General features: G+C 38.6%; 1 protein-coding gene across 1 annotated transcript in view; it reads left to right on the forward strand.

Moving 5' to 3' along the window:
* Nucleotides 1-24,712, forward strand: part of CFTR (CF transmembrane conductance regulator) — a 92,101-nt gene that overhangs the window by 26,281 nt on the left and 41,108 nt on the right. Inside the window, exons 8-15 of the mRNA XM_050906662.1 lie at nt 371-617; nt 2,919-3,011; nt 3,536-3,718; nt 6,365-6,556; nt 17,588-17,682; nt 20,353-20,439; nt 21,318-22,050; nt 24,007-24,135. Of these exons, the coding sequence (XP_050762619.1) occupies nt 371-617; nt 2,919-3,011; nt 3,536-3,718; nt 6,365-6,556; nt 17,588-17,682; nt 20,353-20,439; nt 21,318-22,050; nt 24,007-24,135 (1,759 nt within the window). The remainder of the gene's footprint in view (nt 1-370; nt 618-2,918; nt 3,012-3,535; nt 3,719-6,364; nt 6,557-17,587; nt 17,683-20,352; nt 20,440-21,317; nt 22,051-24,006; nt 24,136-24,712) is intronic.

A 24,712-nucleotide genomic window follows, 5' to 3' on the forward strand; every position in this document is an offset into this window, starting at 1 on the left:
TATGTATCTAGATGACCAGATGTATATGGGATGATGCTTCTGGGAGTGTATCATATACCACAGCATTAGATGCTTAAGGATGGTTGTGCCAGGAATTGTAGAGGCTTGTGGTTTATGAGGTATCTAAATCATGACATAGATCATTGTTATTTTGTCTGACATGTCTGAATATTGGTGCCAAAATTTGGCCTCAATTATTTTTTAGGTCCAAAAATTGTTTTGAATCTTGCTTTTTAACTGCAATGCTAGAAAATAAGAAGGATGAATGAGCCTCTGAGTTAACTTTTACCAACAGTTCCATCAAAAATATTTGTAAGATGTAAACTGTGGAATCCTATACTAATTATTTGTATTTCTTTTTTTTTAACAGAACTGAACTAAAGCTTACCCGAAAAGCTGCTTATGTGAGATATTTCAACAGCTCAGCCTTCTTCTTTTCAGGCTTTTTTGTGGTGTTTTTAGCTGTGCTTCCGTATGCTGTGATTAAAGGAATTATTCTCAGAAAAATATTTACCACCATTTCCTTCTGCATTGTTCTTCGAATGACAGTGACCAGGCAGTTTCCTGGGTCCGTACAGACCTGGTATGACTCTATTGGAGCAATAAACAAAATACAGGTAGGGTACATACACTAAAATCTTCCCAAGTACGTAAGCTAATTCTTTATAGCATGTTATCTTGTCAGTTGATCAACAAAGGCACACAGCATTTATGCAGACTTTCCGAATATACTATATGTTGCTTTGACTACACACCATGAAATGTCATTATAAATCTTGATATTGTTATATGGTTCCCCAGGTAGCATAACCACAGGCGTCTCATGCTACCTGCACACTACTTTTTTTGAAACTGGCATTTAGTTATTTCTTCTCATTGCAGAATAAGGAACTTAATAAAAATATATCATGAGTCGTGGTGCTTAAGAGATGTTTTTCCTTCAGCAAAGGAAGTACAAAATTAGTACGTCTTTTATATAGCACGGCTTCCAGCAGTTGCAGTCACAGATCTTCTGTTTTCCTAGCTATTAGTGGCAAGAACAGCAGGAGATTGTGCATCTTATGCAAATGTGCATCTCATTCATTATGAGTAGTAAACATAATTAAGGTACTGGTCAAATAATTATTACCTACCTTACCTACTGAGATCAGTTGCTCATATACCAGCATGAGAGGCTTATCTGCAGAGTCAAATCAGGGCGAATTCTCATTAATTCTATCTGTTTTATCTGCTGTTTTGAAATCACTCTTCAGGAAAATAATTCTTATTCTATTTTGGGGTGAAATCTTAGGCTTTTTCTTTACATATTTATAGATAGTTTTTGGTAAAACATAGATTTTATTATTTTTAGTGTGATAAAAATACCTAATATGGTACTTAAAGATCTTAATCAGAAATCTGAACCTTAATATAGAGTAAGAAGCAGGTATTGGATTTTTATGATTTTCAACTGGGCAGAAAATTCGAGAAATCTAGCCATAAACCTTTCTATTTGACATTCAGAAGGCTGCTTTGTTGGGTCTCAATTTAGGCAGTCCTTGTGCTCTCAGATTTCCTAGGCATTAGTGGTGGCATCCTGTCTCTCCTGTTTTCTGGAAGAGTGTATCCAATGCCCTGTCACAGAACTGGCAAGCCCAGTTGTCATACCATTGCCCTCACTTTGCTGAACGCTTGTCTTTGGGGATATTAGCTCTGTGGGTGCTCCGGAATCCATAAATAATCATCTCTCTGTGGCAGGTTCAGTATAGACCCCATAGACAGACTGCACGGAATCCCAGAACACTGATGCCCTTTACTTGTCACAAGAAACATAAACAGAAATAATAAACCACTCATACATTTCTCTGATTTAATTTCCTCATCAGTTTAGAGAGTTCACTGGACCAGATATGTCCCGTGGCTTATTGTATTTTCCCTGTAGATCCACGTTTTCTAGACCATGAAGTGTTTCAGGATCAGTGTGCCCTCTCTGACTATCCCTGCTCCAGCAACTCCACTCGATGACCCCACCACCTTCCTTATGAAAGCCTAGCTATCATTTCCTTTTTTTTGCATAAACTGTGTGTGTTTTGCCTTCCATTTTTTTGGTTCCTGCCCTTTCAATGATCTGCTTTTTCCCTTCTGCTTGTTCTACTTGGGAAATTTGCACGTTTACTGTAGAGAACTGATTTTCCCCCATATCTGCTTAGTTTGTATTGCCCACATAGACCTACTTGGTTCCACATAATTTAAAAAGACAATTTAGAGGAGATGCAGTTATACAGACTGCATAACCTTAACAAAATAATGGAATAGAGAAGTTATCTTTCCTACATTATCATAGGCTTACTCTCTTTTCCTAATATTATCCCAGAAGGTAACACAAGCATCGGGTTGCTGACTTGTGTCATTTGAAATTGTACTACTTCAGTGCTGCAGTGGCCAGGATCATTATCTGCCTGGTTTTTTTGTTGGTAGAGACATCATTCTAACTCTTTTAAACTCTTGCAGCTTTGCAATAGGGAGATAGCAGTATGTAGCTGCTTTGTTTCACTGCTTACCAGAGTGCAACCTTCCACATCCTACTCCAAAACCAAAGCTTTATTTGAAAAGGATTAAGGTCGGAGGGGTGATGCTGACTGATACAAGTACTGAAAGCAAAGGAAATGCCAAGTTTTGATATTCTTTCTAAACCAGAACCAAATACATTTATGGTTATGTTTTCACTAGCAATGAAAGAATCAGTAGTTTCAAAAACATTTCCTTCTGTATCCGAAAGACGTTATATAAGCTATATTTATGCCTCTCTCTAAGACACTACAATGCAATAGCACCATCAGAAATATTAGTTGTTGCTTAGTGTTGGCAAGTATGTACTGCTTTGTGTGATACAGCCATCCCTTACTGTTTCCTCTCATCTGCTTTCATGGTGTTTCTAGGATTTCTTGCTGAAAAAAGAATATAAAGCCCTGGAGTATAATCTAACAACCACTGGGGTTGAGCTGGACAAAGTAACAGCTTTTTGGGATGAGGTTAGTACTTTTACCCAAACTAAATTAAAACCCAAAGTGTATCTTTTTTACCGATAATTGCCTTGGTGTTCTCTAAAAAGAGCAGCCTACACTCCTTCATTTTAACTGGCTTCAGCTATCAGCAGGCAAGGAGTATATGGCAAGTAATTAATGCATGATATCAAATTATCCACAGTTGAGAAACTTTGGAAGAGACCTTTTAATAAGTGTTAATGCCTGTAATAAGTAGTTATTTCTGATTTAAGCCAGCCTGAAAACAGAGTCAGGCTGTGGCACGTATAAACATTGGAAAGCAGTTCTATAATAGGCAAATTTTGTTTGTGTCCACAAATGTAGGAGCAAGTCCAATACATACATTAAAAATACACATATTTAAGAATATAATAAATATGTTATAGATAGGAAGAGTAACATCATAAAAGTTCATATGTTTTCATGAGTCCATAGGATGATGTACATGTCTGCATATGCATGTTTTATTTATTTTTTATGTACATACAAATACACATCTGTGTATGTTGCAGGGAATTGGAGAGCTGTTTGTAAAAGCAAACCAGGAAAACAACAACAGCAAAGCTCCTAGCACTGACAACAATCTCTTCTTCAGTAATTTTCCCCTTCATGCCTCTCCTGTTCTTCAGGATATAAATTTCAAGATTGAGAAGGGACAGTTATTAGCTGTTTCTGGATCTACTGGAGCAGGCAAGGTATTTCTATTTCTGTTGTTTCAACAAAAGTCCTAATAATTTTAAGGAATAATATTGTGTTGTTATCTGTATCGTTACCTGTATTGTTACTGTATTCTTGCTATCCTGTGCTCACTGTAAAAATGATGGCTGCAGGAAAAAGCATGAATAAACTGTAAGTTTCAACGAAATGGCCAATAGTTATCTGAAGTTTTACTCTGTGGCCAATATGAGAAAGAGTTTGCTGGATATTTTTTGTACATACAAGGATACAGACGTAAGGAAATAGCAATTTAAATGACAAAACTATTTTTCCATAGGAAGTAAAAGGAGATTTGCAGGAATAATGCAGACTGAAACCTAAAGTTAATGCTCATGGTGAGAATCTCCCTGCCTTTAAAACAATAAACCAGAGAACATAGCATAGATATCCAGACGGCTCAGTGTGCTAGAAAGCAGACTTTTTTTTTTCCTGCCTTGCTAACATTTTAAGGAAAAATTTGAACACAAGATGATCAGTAACCTGTCAAGCCTGACACGGATTAGCCAGGTAACTAAGATGCGTGCCCTGGACGTGGTATACCTGGTCACTTGTGCTCTGGTTCCTACAGTGCCTTACTCAGACAGGCTCCCTGAGTCTCTTGTGAAAGCCTGGGGAGGTGCTGCTGAAACTGGTGGTTTTCTGAGAAAAGTTGTGGTTTAGAGTAATCATCATTTTAGAACCCCAAAACGTTATCAATACATTTAGTTTGCAGATAACACATCCGATTAACCTCATTAATATAAAATGAGTTGAACTGTGATACTCTTATTCACTTTGAACAGCAAGTACTTAGATGAGTCTTTCATCTTCGCTGGGTTTTCTAAGGAGATATGAAAGTCAAAACAAACATACATTATGCGTTTGGCAACTTTTCTTTTCCTGTTTATCAAATTATTGGTGAACATATTCTGATTTCTTTTACGTGCAAGGGGTAAAATCTTTGGTCTGTTGGAGTCAATGGCAAAGGACCCATCAATTTCAATACGATCAAGGCTTCTACATTATTTTTCAGTAATGATACCAACAGGAAGAGCAAGGGACTCAGGACATGAGGTTGTCCTCAAGCTAATACGTTGAGGTGCATTTTACTGTGATACTTCTGAATTAACACAATAGTTTTCCTATGTTGCTGATAATCTCAGATGGCTGTTGCTGAAGCTGATATTTGTAATACAAAAATGTCAATTAGAAAGTGCTGAAGGATGTATGTATATCTCCTTTATTCAGCTACTTAGGAAATTGAGGAAATTGCAGTTTACACTGAGCAGTTTATGTGAGTATATACTTACAACAAATTTGCACTTTTCAAGGCAATAAAGATAAAAGGCTTATAATATTATCTGAAAGATTTACAAAAAAATGTTTAACTTCCCCCCCCCCCCAAAAAAGAGTTTCTCCTTCCCTTACACCCTCTTAATTTAAGGTTTCCTTCATGTTGCTTGAGGCTGTTACTGTATATTCCAGGAATTGTCAGGCCTGTGAAACAGACTGCACACTTATTTTATCTATAACAGGTATGAAGCCTGACATCAGCTCTTTAATACTGCTTCAATATTAGATAGGGTTGGTTTTTTTTTTCCATTTATGTTATATGGCACAAGATACAGTAGTTTAATGTCCAGTGTGCAAGACATGCTAAGTGGCTGTCCTTTGCAAGATCAGAAACTTCTTACTCAGCATTTTGGAAAAGTCAGATTCTGGTATAATGGAAAGAATCTGTCTCGTGAGACTCCCCCCGCATATTGTATAACTTGTCAAAGGATCTCTGGGCTTGACAGCATGAAACTGTGACTTAGACAGATTTTTAGATCTTTGGCTGTTACGTCCCAGCTTTGTTGTCTGTTTATTAGTGATAAGAACACCACTGGAATGGCTCTGTAACATATTTTTCCTTGTATTTCTCAATTCTATTCTTTGATCTAGTAGCCAGTGATGTGTGACAAGGTTACTACAAGCTACTGATTAACTTTGAAATTATAACATGTCAGTACTGAAATTGCAATCAATTCTTTTATGAAGGGATATAGTAAATATACTTAGGTCATGTATTCACGTAAATGAGTTGACAGTTACACAGGAAAATTCAGATCACACTGAGCAGTTTGTGAGTAATTGTATACACATACACAAAGAAATTGCATTTTTCAAGGCAATACAGATAAAAGGCTTATGAATGCTAGCAAAACTGTAAACATGAATTGTGTTGTATAAAGAACAAACAAAATAGTCACTGACAATGTTAAAAATCAAATAGCATTCTCCATAAATACTAATACCTTATGTCCGTGTGTGTCTCAGATACTTGCATATTTACCTTGTAAAATTACTGGAAGTTTAATTAAAAATATATACTTTTGCAGCAGCATGCCTTTTTTACAAGGTATCTTACACAATTTTTATCGTTCATTGAATGAAGTTTCTCTCATTTCAGAGGTCTTTCAGAATCATACATATCATGAAAATCTCCGCTAATTGCAGCTTGCACTAGATCAGTACTGATAGGGACACTCTTTACAAGACAAATGTACCATTTAAGTGACTTAGCAGGGTGACTCTCACTTTGTTTAGCATTTCTTATGGTTGTACAGATCTGATATATTAACCAAGTGTTAATGATTTTTCAGACTTCTCTTCTGATGTTGATAATGGGAGAATTGGAGCCTTCACAGGGTAAAATTAAACACAGTGGAAGGATATCCTTTTCACCTCAAGTCTCCTGGATCATGCCTGGAACAATAAAAGAAAACATAATTTTTGGTGTATCTTATGATGAATACCGATACAAGAGTGTCATCAAAGCCTGCCAACTAGAAGAGGTCAGTCATCTAGGACTCTTAAGACCTGTGACCCAACTCAAGAGAAAAACCCCAAAGAAAAAGTCAGGGGATGGAGCTTTAAGTAAGCGAGACATTTCTGAGATTTAAGGAACTCAGCTTAGCATCCCAATTTTGTGGAATTGCAAGTCAGTCTGTTGCCAGCTCCTTGGGAGATACACTGATGGTGCCAGTTCTGGTAGTTTACACAACAGGAGCTAAATAAGCTGACTCAGATATTATAAGGTGTCTGCCTTCTCAGCCTTCCTTGCTAGTTAAAAACCTGGGTAAATATATCAGTGTTAAAAAAATGATGTAAAAAGTATTGTTCCTACAATTTTTTTTTCACGTTTCTTCCCCATAAGGAAGCTTTTCCTTACAATCTTGGAAATTAACCTGTTTTCCTCCTTTCTTTTGCACTTCAAAAATGGCTCCAGGGATAATTAGAACTCTGTGCCAGAAACCTGAAATTTTTAGAGGAAAATCTTGACTGAAGTTGGGTTTTTCTGTGTGTGCATTGAAAATTCTCACACTGGAATTTATTGCAGGATCGATCTTTATGTGACATGTAGCCCACAATTAGTACAATGACGTGGAAATGTACTTGTGTGTGTTTGATGTTGCCAGAGGGTAGTGTAGGAAAAGGTATCTTTTCACATTGCAAGATACAAAAGGAGCCAGCATTTTAGACCTTTCCACCCTTAATGCTGTGTCTTAAGATCAGGCATTTTGTCTGTAACAGGGAGATGAAAACAATAAATATTTAACTGTGCTGAATAGGATCTGTCTTTAGGCCACACAGTGAAACATGTTTTCCTTTAGCGCCAGTCAAGCAAGAAAACAATAGCCAGTCTGTTTAAAAATAAGATGAGGTCGCTGCGCTTTATCTCAGAGCACGGTATAGTTAAGTGATAAAGTAATCTTTTCTTATATGTTTATGGCCATTTCAGCTTGTGTTTGGATAGTGGTTTGCTGGAAATCTTCTCTGAAGGCTTCTGAAGACAGGAGAATTAACAACAACTGTGTCAGGCTTTCTGAAGAGAGTAGTCCTTAACCCCAGTTGTAAAAGTTGTTAATGTTAAAAGTTAATGCCAGAGCTCCAAGAAACAACTGGCTTCAGCAGTTCAAAACTGTCCGTGCCCAAAGAGGCCTCCCGACCCAGGCCCTTCCTAGAGCAGAAGGTGGTTAATGGTGGCTCAGTGTCTCAGTGTCGGTGGGATGGCTCGGTGTTTTGGAGTTGGTGGGACGGCTTGTTGCCTCAGTACCTGCAGCTCCTTTGTTCTCCAAACAGGCTCAATCAAGCCAGCTTTGATCTGTGGTGGTGCAGCTTTGTGCAGAATGATATGCTTCACCTCCTAGCAGGGCTCATTATTTGAGATCAAGTTTGGTACTTATAAGGATATTTTCTTTTGGACTGAAGCTGAATAAATTGGGCTGGCCTGAAGAGAAGGCAGAATGGTCTGGAAGGAAGCCAAATGCATTACCTTATTGCTATTATTATGCTTTCTAGTCTCATTAGCTTTCGCATCTTAGTAACCAAACAGAACTTAGTATGGCAGATTGAAGGATGGATTTCAAATATTCCCTATTTATTCTCCAGTGTGATCTTTTAGGGGTTTATTACGAAAAGGGTTAGTGCTTTGTTGGATTGGGGTTGTGTGTGTTCTCATTCTTCAGAAAGGAGAGGTACCGGAGGGTTTTTGCCTAAGGGAGTTCACTTTGCCCCCTTCTCTGCAAATTTCCTAGGTAGTTACATAGTCCGCCTGAATGTAGGCCTGTTGCTGAGTCTAGTTCTTATATGGGCTCTTCAAGGTGAACCAAGGATTGGTGATAAAAGAGAGTTTATTTCCTTATTGCACATACGCTGCAAGTCAGTTAACATACAGCTCGTAACAGTGGCTAAGTGAGATTTACTTCCAAGCTCCATGCTCACGAAAACTTTTTTGGGAATACAAAGCCATCTTCTTTGACCCAGTGGGCAAACAGATGTGTTACTACTGCAAAAAGTAACATACCTGCAAAATGCCCCCTTTGCTTTGCCATCTCCACCATCACCCTATAGAGGAAGCATACTGAAGATCTAGTCCAATTCCTAAATTTGATGTCTTTTTTTCCCTTTGTCTTCATTAGTGCCAATAAAATACTACTCTATGTGTGTCACGTCATACCATCTACATAGGTTTGGGGCTTCCTGACACACAGTGAATAGCCTGTTCTTGTCTGTCAGCAGAACAGGACACTGAAGCTAGGTGACTTCATACACGGTGCTCTGCACTTTGTTTTAGGTCTATGGAGATATGCAAATGATATTAAGCAAGTGTAACTTAAATAATTTGGGGTGCATGAGAATTTTCAGAAAAGTCAGCGCTACATTTTTCTGCCTGACTTTTTGGATTGGTACATAGTTGATTTGCTAAGGAGTTATCACTTACAGCCTCTTTAGAGTTGCTAAGTATTGAGGTAAATTTATCTCAAAGCAATTATGAAAGATGGAAAGAGCAAGTAAATATTTCACAGAGCTTTCCGTATTTTTAGGTGTCCAAGAATAAAATTTTCATTGTATAGGAAATCAGATCTTTATTTAGAGGTTAGAATGTGTTATGTGTTAGATTTTTATTCTGTAAAGTCCTAAAGAATGGCAAATCTGGTTATGTTAACCATTACCTAAAAAATAGGTGGGCTTTGGTAGGTTTTTCTTGGATGGAAGAAGGATTTTTGATGTTTTTCTAAAAGATATTCTTGCAGCTTTACATTTTGTTCTATTTGTGTATGGAACCATCAAAAGGAAGGTTAAAAAGATGGTTTCTTCTCTAATGAATTTTGAATATTCACAATTAACATTACTGGAAAGCAATGAAACTATGAGCAACAAAAGGATTTTCTTTTATTTCCTTTATTTCTTTTATGAGCTCACATAAGTTTATAGCAATTTAGAACACTAAAATGGGACATTTTTTATTCCAAAGAGTTCAGATAGCTACATGTTGTACTTCTTTGACTTGTATACTCAGCTTAAGAGATTTCTGCCTTCAGCTTCTTATTCTTGTTGCCTTGCTGCAATTCACCTACCCTCCAGTTGTGCCAGTACACCTGTTCATGGTGTTGTACCGTGAAACAGAGGATGAAGATTAAAAAGCAAATGATTATGATATACTGGAGAACTGCATCCCTCATAAATACTCTACCAGGATAGTTTGATGAAGTGTGTTTGTGTAGTGCACAATATATTAGGATCTCAGTCTGTGCCTGGTTTTACAGGCTCAATTAGTGTTTACATGTCTCTCAAGTATCCTTTTTCCTCATGCATAACATAACTGTTGTCTCACTCAATGCCTGTCACATAGGTGCGTGACTGATGAGCCGTCAGATGCAGTGAATCGTGTCATACAGTAGATACTGTTTTGTGAGTCTATGTATGGGAAACGTGTTTTAATGGTGCTCCTTTGAGTGTAGTCCCACTTGATGGCACACATGTGGCAGCAGTATAGTGTCATAGGTTTCATTCATGGTCCTTGGTCCTCACAGCTCTGCTCCACAGCCTTCTCTGGCACGTGGGGATACCAAAGGCAAGGGACACCACAGTGCAACCCTGTACGAGTGTATGAGATCTGAGTTGTTGAAAGGATCCACAGTGAAAGACAGTTGTGTGTCAAAGGCTCAGTGAGGGAAGTTTGTCCGGTCTAAGTACCACTGCTTGTCGTAATTTCAGGATGTCACTGTATAGATATATAATACTGAAGAAGCATGAGAAGGGTTCTCAAATGCATCTCTATGTGCATCAGTAAAAGCATGCCTAAGGTACTTTTAAAACTTCTGTTTGTACAGCTTATATGTGTATTTTTATGGTAGTGTAGTCTGCTTTATATGTGTAAAATGATTCAGAACTTGATTATAATTACATTTCTTGATTATATTTTTCCTTTGAGGGTAAGTAGGGCATCAGGGGAGGTAAAATAATGTTTTACAATGTTGTTCTAATTACTGGAGTTTGGAAATGGGCAGAGGTTAAAAGAAGAGCAGTGGAAGGTGTTAGAACAAAAGAAAGACTGCTTTGGAGTTGAGCTAAAGGTACTGTAATTAAGACTTACCTTAGCATTCTTGGTATCCTATAGGAACAGCCTTACTGGCAAAAATTATTTCTCAAAGCCCAGCACAAAGTAAATATGGCTGCGGTGAGATATAAGTGGTGCATAGACATTGCCTTTATTCTTGTGTGACGCTGAACTCAGGGGAATGCCAATACATTCAAATTACATGCTACATTCTATGAAACATCACAGTAAAAAGTTTTACAAAAAGACATAGGAGAAGGGCTGCTTGTTCCTTCTCCACTGCCTTCTTCCTCTTTTTTCCTTTCCTCGAGAAATAGCGAATATTTTAGCAAGCAAGCAGGGTGAGTACCTAATTTAACATGTCTTCTAAAATGAAGGTCCCAGTTTGCAAATATGGAAGTGAAGGCTTTCAACTTCTAGATCAAACCATTCCAGCACAGATCAGTAGTCCCTACCATTTGTCCTTTATTCAAAAGCTTTTTTGAAAGAAATTGTTTGAATGGGTTTAATTTTGAGTGTGCAGGTATTATCACAAATCTATTACCTTTAAAATCTTATATTGGCATGCTATGATAGAGAGAAGCCGAGATGTAATTGCTACGGATTCTGAACTCATTTCCTAAAGACAGTCCCCACAGGCAAGCTTAAAGGTACTCAAAAAGTAAGATAAGATGAATTGGTGCTGCCTCATCTTACGCTACCTTTTTTTTTTTTTTTGACAAGGTGTTTTACCCTTTCTATCAAGTGCTGTTCATCACATTCAGGATAAAAATCAATTAGCAAGTGAAGGTGAACTTTTGCCTAGCACTTCAAATTAAGGACCAAGTATGAACAAATTTAACACTGAGAAACCATCCTGCATAATTAATTGATTTTTATTCTCGTTGCTCAATAGCAAAAGCCACTGGGAGATGTGAACTGGATGAGTTTATATGTGTATGGAAACTTGCTACTAAATTTGAAGTAATTCCACAAGTGCAACTTCCCCGGAGATTGAAGGCTTGTATTAGTGTCATGGCAGGGATAACATGAATATAAATGGGAATTTGTAGGAGTAGCCAGTTGGGTTTGCAAAATCCTTATTACTGATGTAATGAAAAATGGGGAAGGAACGTGGCTTGATTTTCAGTTTTTTAGGTTGAAAAATCAGTATTAATAGTCTACTATACACAGGGTGTGGGATTTTTGTTTGGTTTTAGCAGTTGCTAAGTTAAAAAGGTAAAACCTTTGGACAGTTGAACAGGAATCGTCGTGTCTAAATGCTGTTAACATTGAACAAAATTATCCTAAGAGAATGTGTTCCTCCAGTCAAGACTGCAGAAGCAGGCCCGTTACAGTTATTGTTAAAAAATAAACAAGCATTGTATCCCATTTGAAGGGGTGCAGTAATTCATTAGTTTTGAAACCATACTTCCATGACTTCCGTTTTTACCTTTTTACAATGTAAGATAGATATTTTTCCACCTAGTTAGTTCATTTGATCCTTCAATAGTTACCTAAGAGGCCATAAACACATAATGGCAAACTACCTTTAAGAGATTACCACTCTTAAAGTAAACACATGTTCTGATTTGAGAGCCACCAACTGCTCATGAATGTAATGTTTAACGTGGCGTACAAATAAAGCAAGTATTTCCATGCGAAAGCAAATCATATAATAGTACTAAAGAAATTTGTGGCCAGATCCTGTGGTTTTTTGAGCTGGTTTTACAGGGAGTGCAGGAGATTCATTTTCATCTAAGAACTTAGATTATAGAGAGAATAACTAGAGAAAGAGACAGTCAATATGCAAAGCCCTGGTTTGTGTTCCTGCGTGTTCGATGTCTCTTGCAAAGGATGGCATCCACCCCTGGGTGATGAGTTCACTGCAATGTCAAGGATGCCCTGAAACGGAAACACATATCCTTGCATCCCACTGCACTGCTCCAGCCCCTTTTATCTGTGCTGGTTTTGGGTTGGTCTGTTTTTTGTTGGTTGGTTGGTTGGTTTGGGGGTTTTTTTTGGCAGATAACTAAATCAGTAGGAGTTGAGAGGTTATTATGTCAGTGAGCTAAATAATTTGTGCCCTGATTTTGTGTGTATTTTTCACAAGGGATACTGGCAGATTGCAAAGTCTGTGGAAGAGAGGAACAATAAGGGTTCAAGTCTGGAACTGAGTGCTTTGTAGTAGATAATTCCCTACAAGAGGATATTAAGAGGTAGCTTGGTTACCTAATCAGGTACATGTCTACAGTGTAAACTATATGAGAGCAAGTTACTTAGCCTGTCTTCATAGCTGGGGAGAGCAACAGGCATGTCAAGGTGAAGTTCATCTCATCCTAATGTAAACAGCTAAAATAGCATAAATGCCTCTCTCAGGCAGAAAGTCCACATAATATGTCAAATCTCCCACTACAACCATTGCATCTCAGACACGTGGGCCCAAAAGCTGGCTACCTTTATACTTTTTCCACCTCGCACTGGTATGATCCACTGGCATGAGCAGACTCCTCTAACTGAAATTCTTGTCTGTGGCCCAAAATCATGGGCAGGTCAGCTGTGAAGCTGCTGACACAGTGAGTTCCCTGGGGGAACTGGAAGTAAATAGGCTAGCACAGTTTCTTTATAGCAGGGGAGCATCTCGATTAGAGAAAAAAATAGACTCAAACTCCCAAATGCACTGACTTCAAGAAGTTTATCAGCGATCAAGTAAATATGTTTAACAGAGCCCCTCTGCAATGTTTTGTGTTGATATCGTTTAGTTAAAAACCTGCTTCAGTCAAGACAACTCTCCCCACCCCTTTCCCTGTCTTAGGTACAGGGCTCTGGACTGATTACCTTGGATGTTGTCCTATCTTCTGTGTCACTTCTGGAATCGTATTTAATTCCCTTACCCTGCATTTAACCTACCCACACACAGCATACCGACTACTTCATGTTTCAAAAATCTGTTCCACGGAAAAGTTTCACCATAGAGAAAGCGAGTTTTACCAGCATTCGTGTGAGTTTTGGGTGAGCCTGACACTCTGCTCAGGTCACAAACACTTGCGAAAACAAAGCTTATGCTTTTGGATCATGAATCCTTCATAAATGGTTCAGGTGAAATCTAACAAAAGCCTTGGCTTCAGGAATCATAGCCAGAGAGAGGAGAGTTACCTAAGTAAAATAAAATTTCAAAAAGTAATTTCTGATTTGAAATACTTTAAAGAGATCTGGTTTTCTGGCTTCTGGCCCAGGAAAATGAGGACTTGAGCATGTTCAAGCTGGTTACCCAGAAGCCAAGATATAAAAAATTACTGAAAATTCTTCATGTTTTAAAAATTAACAGAAATTTTCACTAGTAGGTATGAGTCTGAAACACAAGACTTGATTTCAAAACTTTAAAACTGAAAATTTTGCAGTTTAGTTCATATCTGTCTTACTTCCAAGATAATTTCTTTTCTGAAAATCAGAACAAATTGAAAGTTATGCTTTCTGCAAAATGACGTTTCAAATTCAAAGTCAAGACTGCTGCTCTGTTCCATCAGTTGCACAACTGTTTTATCTTTCTGGAGGGAAGGCAGAAGAGGGAAGATCGAAAGCCACATCATTAAGGGCCTATTTAAGGAAGAAAGAGGGGCCCCATAAGTAAAATACATACTGTTTTTTGAGTAGCCTTGGATATATAAAGCAACTATTTGCTGAAAGGCATGGTTCTTAGAAACTATTTTCTGTCATGCTTTATTATATTAATTGTTGCTAATGATTTATCAAATGATTTTGATAACAAACAATCTCTACAGAAAAGACTTGGAGTGTGAAGTTCATTCTGAGGTTTCATTTTTTTATAATGAGACCACATTTCCTATTCACCCTGAAAAGAGATATTACCTTAAACTATCTCAGCTATATTCTGCCATACGAAGCCCAAAGGTATTATGAAGGTCATCCCTTTGCTGCTGAGGTAGATGAATATGACATTTACACTGTTAAAAATGCAAACAAATATTAAAAGGGGTGCCTTCTCCTTGGGTGTGCAACTTGAGATTTGTTAGCTCCTGATACTAGAAGCATCCACGAAAGTAAGTAATGTCTGTGGGAACTGGGGGGGGGTTTTCTTCTCTGAATAGTTACCAATAGGTTTCTCAATTTAAGCATTTAGAAATAGACATTTAAAGAAAATCTAGTGGCTACTTCATTAATACGCTGGGTTTTGTGCCGTTCAGCATCATTACATTAGGTTTGTCCCTGGCTTGATTTCACTTCCTGCATAAAATGACAGCAAGGATGTATTTGGACCAGCCCTATGTACTTTTTTACAATAGGTAATGCATGTTCCAACAAATAGCATTGTGTGTCTATTGGACTTCATCACTCTGTTTACGCCTTTGAAAGAAATTACTAAACATTTTTTAATTATTATAATTACAGCCTGAAAAGTTCTTTGTCTGTTCCATGCCATGTGTTATCCTGAGGTGAAGGGTAGAAGAGAGCAGAAGGGGAACTCATTAAAAGTCTGATTAAAATTCCATGTTGACACACCTGCAAAGAAATGTATCTGACGAAATCCCACCACCATTTAAAACAATGGGAGCCCTGGAATTAATTTCAGTAGGGCTAGGATTTTACCCTGTTTGCAGGGGAAGACACATGGGGCCCAGTTCTTCACCTGGGCTTTTTTGGAAGAAGAAGTAGAATCAAGAAATGGCTATGGCACCAGCACCATTACAGGCAGCAGTACTGGTAGAAATGGGAAACAGTTGAAATCAGCTTAGATATCTAGATACTTAACGACGCAAATCCCAATGTTCAGGTGAAGATATAGGGTAAATGTCAAAGTTACAGACGAATAACATGACTCCCACATGCATAGTGAAACCACAAGTGATCTGAGCAGGTCGTCTCAAATAAATGCCAGAAAAGCTTTTATGACAGAATTTCACATTTCTCTCTAAATAATTCATGACCAATAGGAAGACGATTTTGTCACGTTCAGAAAATCTTCCTTTAAAAATGTTGCTGGCACTGTTTTTCACATCCTTCTTTCTGCAAATACCTGAGCTGTTATGTTAGTACCAGGGATTTGCTTGTGTGGCTCTCCTTTTACAAGAGGGAAATAACTAGTTAACATGAGAAGAATTTAAAAATCACCTGCAATAGATTTTCCATACATAAGAGCATCTTGATTTTAAGGTCAGAATCCTCTAAGTCAGGAAGTAAATGCTATTATCAAATTAAAGAGTTGGGAGAATCTCCCATTTCCCGACAGACCAGGCAGTCAACTTCTAGTCCTTGAGTGGCTGGACCTTTCATCTGTCACTGATCCAGGGCTGAAGAGCATTGTTCACTCTGTTCCTGAGGTCAGGGCAATTTACAGGGGAGGAAGAAGGAAACATTTCTCTGGAAGGATTTTTATTTATTTATTTATTCTGCAAAACCTCAGAGGCTTGGAATGCCAAAAGGCTGCCCAACAGAGAGTGATTAACGGTCAAAATCAGAGCAGGGGTGATCAAAATGGGGTTATATCTGACTTTATATGAAATGCGAACTTCTAGAGAGCAGCTCAACTTAGAACCCCAGGCCTTATTGCCCTGGAAGTGCTTCATGTGTCTTCCAGTCTTTTTCCCCGAAGCCGCAGGATTTCTGTGGGTGCTGCAGAGTGCATGCAGACAGCTGAGTTCCTGCGTGCCCCTCGGCTGCCTAGGGGAAGAGAGACCCCAAAACAGGCTACCTCTTCCAGAGCCCTGCCTAAAGCCTGCTCCCAGAAGTTCACCTTCTGAGGGCTTTTGCATGCCATGTTTTTTCCCCCAGAAGTTGCACTAAAAGGAAAATCTTTGTAAAGCATGAGAACACTGGAGCCAATTTTGTCCCGTATCAGATGCCTCGGTCAGCTTCCTTGGCTGCGGAGGATCCCTGCCTTGGGAGCAGGAGGGTATGCACAGGCAGCGAGAGCGACATTCCCATACTGCCGAGCAGGGAGCGCAGGTACTGGGAGCTTCTGGGACGCTCAGGGCTTCTATCTCGGCGCATGGCAAACTGCCCTGGAGTTGTACCTGCTGGAAACCTAGGCACCCTGGGGCATAGGGAGGTCATCCAGCCCGTGTTTCTGGGAAAAGTCCCCTGAAACTACCACCACCACAATGATAGTGGTGTCACTATATTGCCTTAAGGACGTAGGGCAGGTAAGGCTTGAAGGCAGAATTAATATTTTTTGTTAGAGCAACTGTAAAAGTAGAAAAATTAGACAGCCTTTAGGCACACAAGCCATTCTCCATGTCTCCACTTCCATGAATTATTGTGGTTTGCAAGGATTCTCAGTTTTGGTGCTAAATACTCCTCTCAAAAATTTCTGGCCACCTCTGCCAGTGGGGCACGAGGATGTCCTTTTCTCCTTTCTCTGTCTCACATGAGAGTGAAACGGTATTTTCTGTTATTATCACTGGCTAAAGATTAATTTTTAGCATAGTCATGTGTTGTAAGTAACTTACAGCCCAAGCAGTGGAACTTGGCTCCCAAACCTTTTGCAAACCTTGAGCATTCCTGGCATTCCCAACTAGGAATTTTGTGCAAGCCTTTTTTAATGAACCTGCCAGAAGTATAAATTTCTCTGAGTTTTGAAGAGCTCAGATCCCGAGTTTGCTTCCTGCTCTCCTTAACTTCAGTGGCAAGTGCATTTATCGTTGTTATTTGACAGAAAACTCAAACAGTTAACGTCTTGGATTGATATTGTATAAAGGTACATTCCTTGCTTTTATGGAGATCCAGCAATTAAGACAAATATTTGCTCTTGAGATCTTGCAGCTCGTGATTGCTCTCTGTGATAGACAGATATGTTTTCTTTTATTACCATTTCTGATTACATAAACAAATGAAAGAAATAAACCTCTGCGGGACTTTTTTTTTTTACAACTTCTGTCTAACCTGTCTGTACACTGTTGTACACCGTGCTTCCATCCAGTCTGTAGCTTGAGTTTCTTGGATATGGAAAATACATGTCTGATTCTTAAAAAAAATTTATTAACAGGACATTTCCAAGTTCCCAGACAAAGATTACACAGTGCTAGGTGAAGGTGGAATCATTCTGAGCGGGGGCCAGCGAGCACGAATCTCACTAGCAAGGTGGGTATTTTGCTCTCTAAGTAGTGTACTGTTTCATGTATAAGGAAAGTATTATGACTAAGCACTTAAATACATGTGGACCAAGTCCTGCAAAATAAATATCCTCCAGGTATATCAGGAACTTCATTTTACTATCAGAAATCTGAGTTTTACTATGCAATTGTGTTTGTGATACACCTGCATATTTATTTATTGAATTTTAAAAGTTTGCTGTCAGATGCATGCTATGGCTTAGCTGAAGATGAATCTTTCCCTCCCTAATGCAAGATGCTGTTTGGAGATTCAGACCTTTAAGTGTAGCTTTCTAAGTACCGAAGAAACCCATACAAAGATACAAATAAGAAATATTCCAGGATCTTTCCCTTCTATGACACTTTTACAAAGCAGTTTATATATTGATTAATGACATACTCCCTGTCTGCAGGTAACAAAAATGAAAAAAATGCCAAGTTTCAAAAAATGTTGCTAATAGTTTTGGTCTTTTTCTGTTGTAAAAAGAAGTGGAAAGCAATGGCTACTCAGTACCTATGAATAATGGTCGGGCCTTGTCTGTTTGACCTTCCAACGTTAGTAAGTAATTTTGAAGGTCTACAGAACAATAACATAGGTGTTTGTCTTATAAATTAGCTATGTGTTTCAGCGGAATCACTTAGCTATCATCAGAAATCCAGTAATGACGGCTCTGATGTGTAAATGGCCCCATTTATTTCTGTGCCAAGTGCAAATTGTGCTGGTTCCCATGCTCAGAAACGCTGGGTAGAAGTAAAACCACATTATGGTGATCCACACTGGCATCCCATGAAAGATGTGCATGTTTGTGTGAGGCTAAAAGATCGGTTCATTAAAATAGAGAGGCTTTCAGTGTGGGTCTTTCACGAAGATTTGTGACAGGGAAGACGCATACGGATGGTTCTGTTTTATGTGGTAAGATAAGAGAGGAGGGGAGGAGCAGGCAAAGCTTTCAAAGCAAAAAAACCCAACCAAAAAAAGCCACTTAGATTTTCATTTAAAATGCAATGTTTATGTGAAGTATGTCCCAGATTCTATGAATAATCATGTCTGTTACTTTTCAGACGGTCACAGCTCATTTACTGGAGCATCACAGAACTGATATATTTATTGTCAGCTATATAATTATTATTTTTAAAACAATTAAATGTCCCAAAGACATTGGCTGTATCTGCTTTACATTTTGTTTGGGCTCCAGTCTAAGCTCAGCATACTGCAAGGTGTGTAGGTGTTGAGGTGTGGGTTGCAGAGGAAGCTCTGAGAAAGCTAGAGGAGAAAATTTAGGATTACAGCCCTGGGTTTTACCCATCTGCACTGGCGATAAGCTGAACGTTATTTGCTTGGACTGGCTGCATACGTGTTGTCTGGTGTACTCTGTGCAGAGTCGTGTGAAATGAGAATCCCTGCGGGAAGTGCCATCAACCAGGCATCAGGAGAAGCAGATGGAGATTGCCTCTGTCCATCTTTCTTACAGAGCACTGTCAGTGCCTGCAGCTACAACTGGGGGAAAGAAAGGACCAAGAGAAAAAAACAGTACATGCCCTGGGTTTGAGCTAGCTCACTAGCCTGGTACCCTGAAGCCAGTCATGTACAGCTACTAAGTCCAACATACAAATTATAGTAATAATTTGAGTGCTACCATTATTTCAGGAAAAAACCTGCAAATGTTTTGCTGATGAAAGCGTTAAGAACAGTATGAACTTTTTGTTGTTGTGCAGCCCCTACGTCATAATGTATGGTCAATGAAATCCATCGTGACAGAGGATTTTTCAATAAAGTTGCTTGGTTTATTAACATAATATACTATTATTGAGGGCTTTTCTTCCTGGTGGTTAAATATTTTCACATTGTTTAACATAATGATTTTAAAACTAATTTTTAGAGTACTTTAAAAAGTACCGAAATGCAGCTGTCCAAATTTTCTTTGCTATTTACACCCTGATTCATATCACATCATGATTTTCATAGTCACAGAGGAAGGTAAGGGGCCTTTTTGAACTTCTGTTGAAATTGATTTAAAAAAAACCCCTCTTAACCACAGGCTTAGGTCTTGGTGAGCAATGTCCAGGCACATACAGCTTAAGGTCCTAATGCTACAAATATTTTTTCATGTCCTGAACTCGAAATATTGTACAGTCCCATTTCAGATAATGTTTGCAAGATCATGGCTCACTAGTGCACTTGTCTTTGTTTACTAGTTATTTTGAAGTACTTTTAAAACTAAGTGCTGAGACCTAAGTCTTTTCACACTCTTATTTACATGTATGTAATATTCCCTCAGGTGCCAGTAGACATTACAGTAGGTACTAAATTCCCATTTAAATGGTCATTGTGCACCCACGGGGACTGTCAGATTCAGGCCGTAAACAGATCTGTAGAGTAACCTGTGTAAAAGGCAGCTGTATAGCTTCCTTTGATTGCACAGAAATTAATGGAAAACTGAGTTAGTTTGTAACGTGGTCTGCAGCAAGGAAAGGCTTTATTGAAAGGTGTCTTATAAGCACATTTAACGTTGAACTCCAGCTCCATATTGATGCTGTAGAAAAGTCTATCAATTACAAGTTTTTGAGACAAAACTGTAAAGGCATTATTTTTAAATGATATTTATGTAAATTTATAAGACTTGTGAAAGTTAATGTCATTTCCATTTTCTCTATTCAGAGCAGTGTACAAAGATGCTGATTTGTATCTCCTGGATTCTCCTTTTGGACATTTAGACATTTTTACAGAAAAAGAGATATTTGAAAGGTACTGTATGTTTTGATAGATTGTATTTAAGAATCCCACCAAGCAGCACAAAGTAAAACCAAGAACAAAAATTTAATAACAGTACAAAAATACTGAAGTGATCAAACTTATACCTTTTGGGGATGTTTATTTTCAGGGGTTCTCGTGACTATTTTGTGTTAGTGGTAGGACAGCATACTGTCCTGGGAACAAGCCTGGGCCAGATGTGAGCATTACTGCTCCCTCTTCCATCTCAACGTATTGAGCCTGCTATAACCTATTACTCCCAGAGTGCATGGCTTTATATCTGGTGTATCTGTGTACTAGAAAGGCTTTCATTTTAAAACACTTACCTGCTTTGTAAGTATAAATTTTTACAAAAAGTTATATTTTGTCTTGTTTTTCTAATCACTGAAAGACTGGTCACCTGAAAGTACTCACTGACCAAGATGTTGGCAGCAGGTTGGCCAAAGACAGTGACTTTTGGCTTGCCCTGGTGGTGTAGCTCAAAACAGTAAGGACACACACTGCCATCCATGAGCTTTTCAGTCACCGTAAGTTTGAAGTTTTGAAATCAAGCTAATACTTTTAAGTTTGGTAGCAAAAGGTCTAAGTAACCCTAAGATGAAAAGAAATATTTCATTTTCATGTTGAACTGTGCTTTTTGGATTGACCTGAAAAGGATTAAATTTTCCCACTTTTTTTGGTTCCTGCGATGAAGTACTCACCCTTTACACATCTCAGCTTTACTACCTCCTTTGTAGTTTGAGGGAGCACCCAAGAATGCTCATACTGGGAGGGGGGCAGGTAAAAGCAAATAGATTGAAAGTGAAAGGGATAAAAGTGACATTTAATCATGAAGAAAAAAATCTAATTTGTACCACTTTCATCTTTTATAGCTGTGTGTGCAAGTTGATGGTGAATAAAACTAGGATCTTGGTTACTTCAAAACTGGAACATTTAAAGATTGCTGACAAAATATTAATTTTACATGAGGGGAGCTGCTATTTCTATGGAACATTTTCTGAACTTCAGGGTCAACGGCCAGACTTCAGCTCAGAGCTGATGGGATTTGATTCTTTTGATCAGTTCAGTGCAGAGAGGAGAAATTCAATTCTAACCGAGACTCTCCGACGATTTTCCATTGAAGGAGAAGGCATGGGATCACGAAATGAAATAAAGAAGCAATCTTTTAAACAAACATCAGATTTTAATGAAAAAAGGAAGAACTCCATAATTATTAACCCCCTTAATGCAAGTAGGAAGTTCTCAGTAGTGCAGAAGAACGGGATGCAGATCAATGGGATAGAAGATGGCTACAACGACCCACCAGAAAGGAGGCTCTCACTGGTACCTGACTTGGAACAGGGAGATGTAGGTCTGCTTCGGAATAACATGCTAAACACTGACCATATGCTGCAAGGTCGGAGGAGGCAATCTGTGTTAAATCTGATGACGGGCACCTCTGTGAACTACGGACCAAACTTTTCCAAAAAGGGAAGTACAACTTTTCGGAAAATGTCTATGGTGCCTCAGACAAACCTGTCTTCTGAGATAGATATCTACACCAGGCGCTTGTCTCGAGACAGTGTCTTGGACATAACTGATGAAATCAATGAAGAGGATTTGAAGGTGTGTGTTGATCTACATTCATCTTGGTTTTTGATATGGTGATAGTTTAGTGCGATATATTCCTTATATATTTTTCTACTTGACTATGTCATTCCTAATGCAGTACTTCTCTGTGGAATATCTGTGAATTTTTTTTAACTCGAATATTATCTTGAAATCATTGAAATCCTCAAAAATTTATTTTGCCTGATTTTTTATAGTTTTTGAATGCTGTCTGTAGAGGATTTCAATACAGAATTTTAATCTCCTGCACTTTAATCTACCTTTAAGATTACTTACGCTAAAAAGAAATTTGAAACCATAACATGGAAAAACATAATTTTAAAACATTTATGTAGAATTGATATTTGAAAAGTTAAGGCTTATGGAAAAAATGAAATACACTTGAAGTACTAGCACAGTTTTTAAAACTGGAATTTGATCAAATTTGATAAATTTGTCAGACTGCTTAGCTCCTATGTTCTGATACAATAATATAACAAACAGAGGAGTAAGCTGGACTTTACTCTGTTTTTATGGATGTGCTGGAAATTATGCAATTAAGGTTGAGTTCTGTACCAAGAACTAGATCAAAATTCCTTTTTTCTAATAACTATCAACTGGTCATGATGAACTACTTTCATTTTCAAAACTGTCAGCTGATTTTCAAAGGACAGGAGAATTTGCTGAAGTAGTTTCCTAGGTGGAAAAAAGTCTACAAGAAATATTTGAACTCATAATTTGCTGAAGCACTGTCCATTTTTTCTTTTGCTTTATTGATCTCAGCAGAAAAAAAACCCCTCAGACTATTTACAAATTTACTCTAACAGCACAATAATAATCTCCATTGAAAGAAAGTAGCTATTGATTAATCATTTCTGGGCTTCTAGTAGTGCTGGACAAATCTTGGTTGTTTCTTTCAGTGTTGTCTGAAAATTTCAAATCATCTCTAAACTGTGTTGTTATATCAAAGATGACTCAACCAGTCAGTACCTTCCTCTCCAGCCATTATCAGCCAATTTGAATGCTGCAATTCAATTATTTGGAGTGAGTTAGCAGAAAGAACGACAGCATTCATGTGTCAGAAATTCTCATATATATTATCCAGAGGGACCTTGACAGGCTTGAGAGGTGGGCCTGTGCGAGCCTCATGAAGTTCAACAAGGCCAAGTGCAAGGTCCTGCACATGGGTCAGGGCAAGCCCAAGCACAAATATTAGCTGGGCAATGAGTGGATTGAGAGCAGTGCTGGGGAGAAGGACTTGGGGGTGTTGGTCGATGAGAAGCTCAACATGACCTGGCAATGTGTGCTTGTAACCCAGAAAGCCAACTATATCCTGGGCTGCATCAAAAGAAGCATGACAGCAGGTCGAGGGAGGTGATTCTCCCCTTCTACTCTGCTCTCGTGAGACCCCGCCTGGAGTACTGCATCCAGCTCTGGGGCCCCCAACATAAGAAAGACATGGACCTGTTGGAGCAAGTCCAGAGGAGGGCCATGAAGATGATCAGAGGGCTGGAGCACCTCTCCTATGAAGACAGGCTGAGAGAGTTGGAGTTGTTCAGCCTGGAGAAGAGAAGGCTCCAGGGAGACCTTATAGCAGCCTTCCAGTCCCTAAAGGGGGCCTACAAGAAAGCTGGAGAGGGACTTTTTACAAGGGCCTGTAGTGATAGGACAAGGGGTAATGGCTTTAAACTGAAAGAGGGTAGATTTAGATTAGATGTAAGGAAGAAGTTCTTGACTGTGAGGGTGGTGAAGCGCTGGAACAGGTTGCCCAGAGAAGTTGTGGATGCCCCATCCCTGGAAGTGTTCAAGGCCAGGTTGGATGGGGCTTTGAGCAACCTGGTCTAGTGGAAGGTGTCCCTGCCCATGGCAGGGGGGCTGGAACTAGATGATCTTTAAGGTCCCTTCCAACCCAAACCATTCTATGATTCTATGATTATTATCATTCTTACTATGGTCTTATGAATTCTTTGACAGGAATGCTTCACTGATGATGCTGAAAGCATGGGTACTGTTACCACATGGAATACCTATTTCAGATACCTTACCATCCACAAAAACTTGATTTTTGTTCTAATTTTGTGTGTGACTGTCTTCTTAGTTGAGGTAAGAAAATCTGCGCTGGATGTCATGTTACTACAAATGATGTTTGTTCAAACTGTGTTCTTTGTGATAAAAGGATAAATGGATAAAGCATCAAGACATTAGCTTATGTATGTGTCGCTTAGTGGCAACTGCTGTTAAATGATATTGCAATTAATTTTCTACTGTTCAGATGAGCTTTGCTCACCAAAGATAGTGATTAGTGCACGGCAGCAGAAGACCCACCTTCTGAAATTATCTCGGTTATTTTCTGCTGCGTGGTACCATAAATAAGAATTGTTGCCCTATGCAGGTCTCTTGTTCACGGGTGAATAATCTCCCATTTTCCATTAAAAGATATCTTTGCAGAGCCTTGGGGGGTTAACAACAATATTTACTGGAATTTTTTTGATAAGCACATACATAAATTCTGAATTGCTTTCAAAAATGAGTTAGTAGCTTTGCTCCTAGAGAAAGAAGAGTGGTGAGTAAGGCAGAGAGCTGAATGCCTATGACAGCGTTTAAAGATGGATGGGGTGTTTCTGCAATGTCCAGAGAAGACTTTTTCCAAGTACAGTGGAAAAAGCTGTTAGAAAAAGTG

The sequence above is a fragment of the Gymnogyps californianus genome, chromosome 1 (genome assembly GCF_018139145.2).
Source record: "Gymnogyps californianus isolate 813 chromosome 1, ASM1813914v2, whole genome shotgun sequence".
Taxonomy (NCBI): domain Eukaryota; kingdom Metazoa; phylum Chordata; class Aves; order Accipitriformes; family Cathartidae; genus Gymnogyps; species Gymnogyps californianus.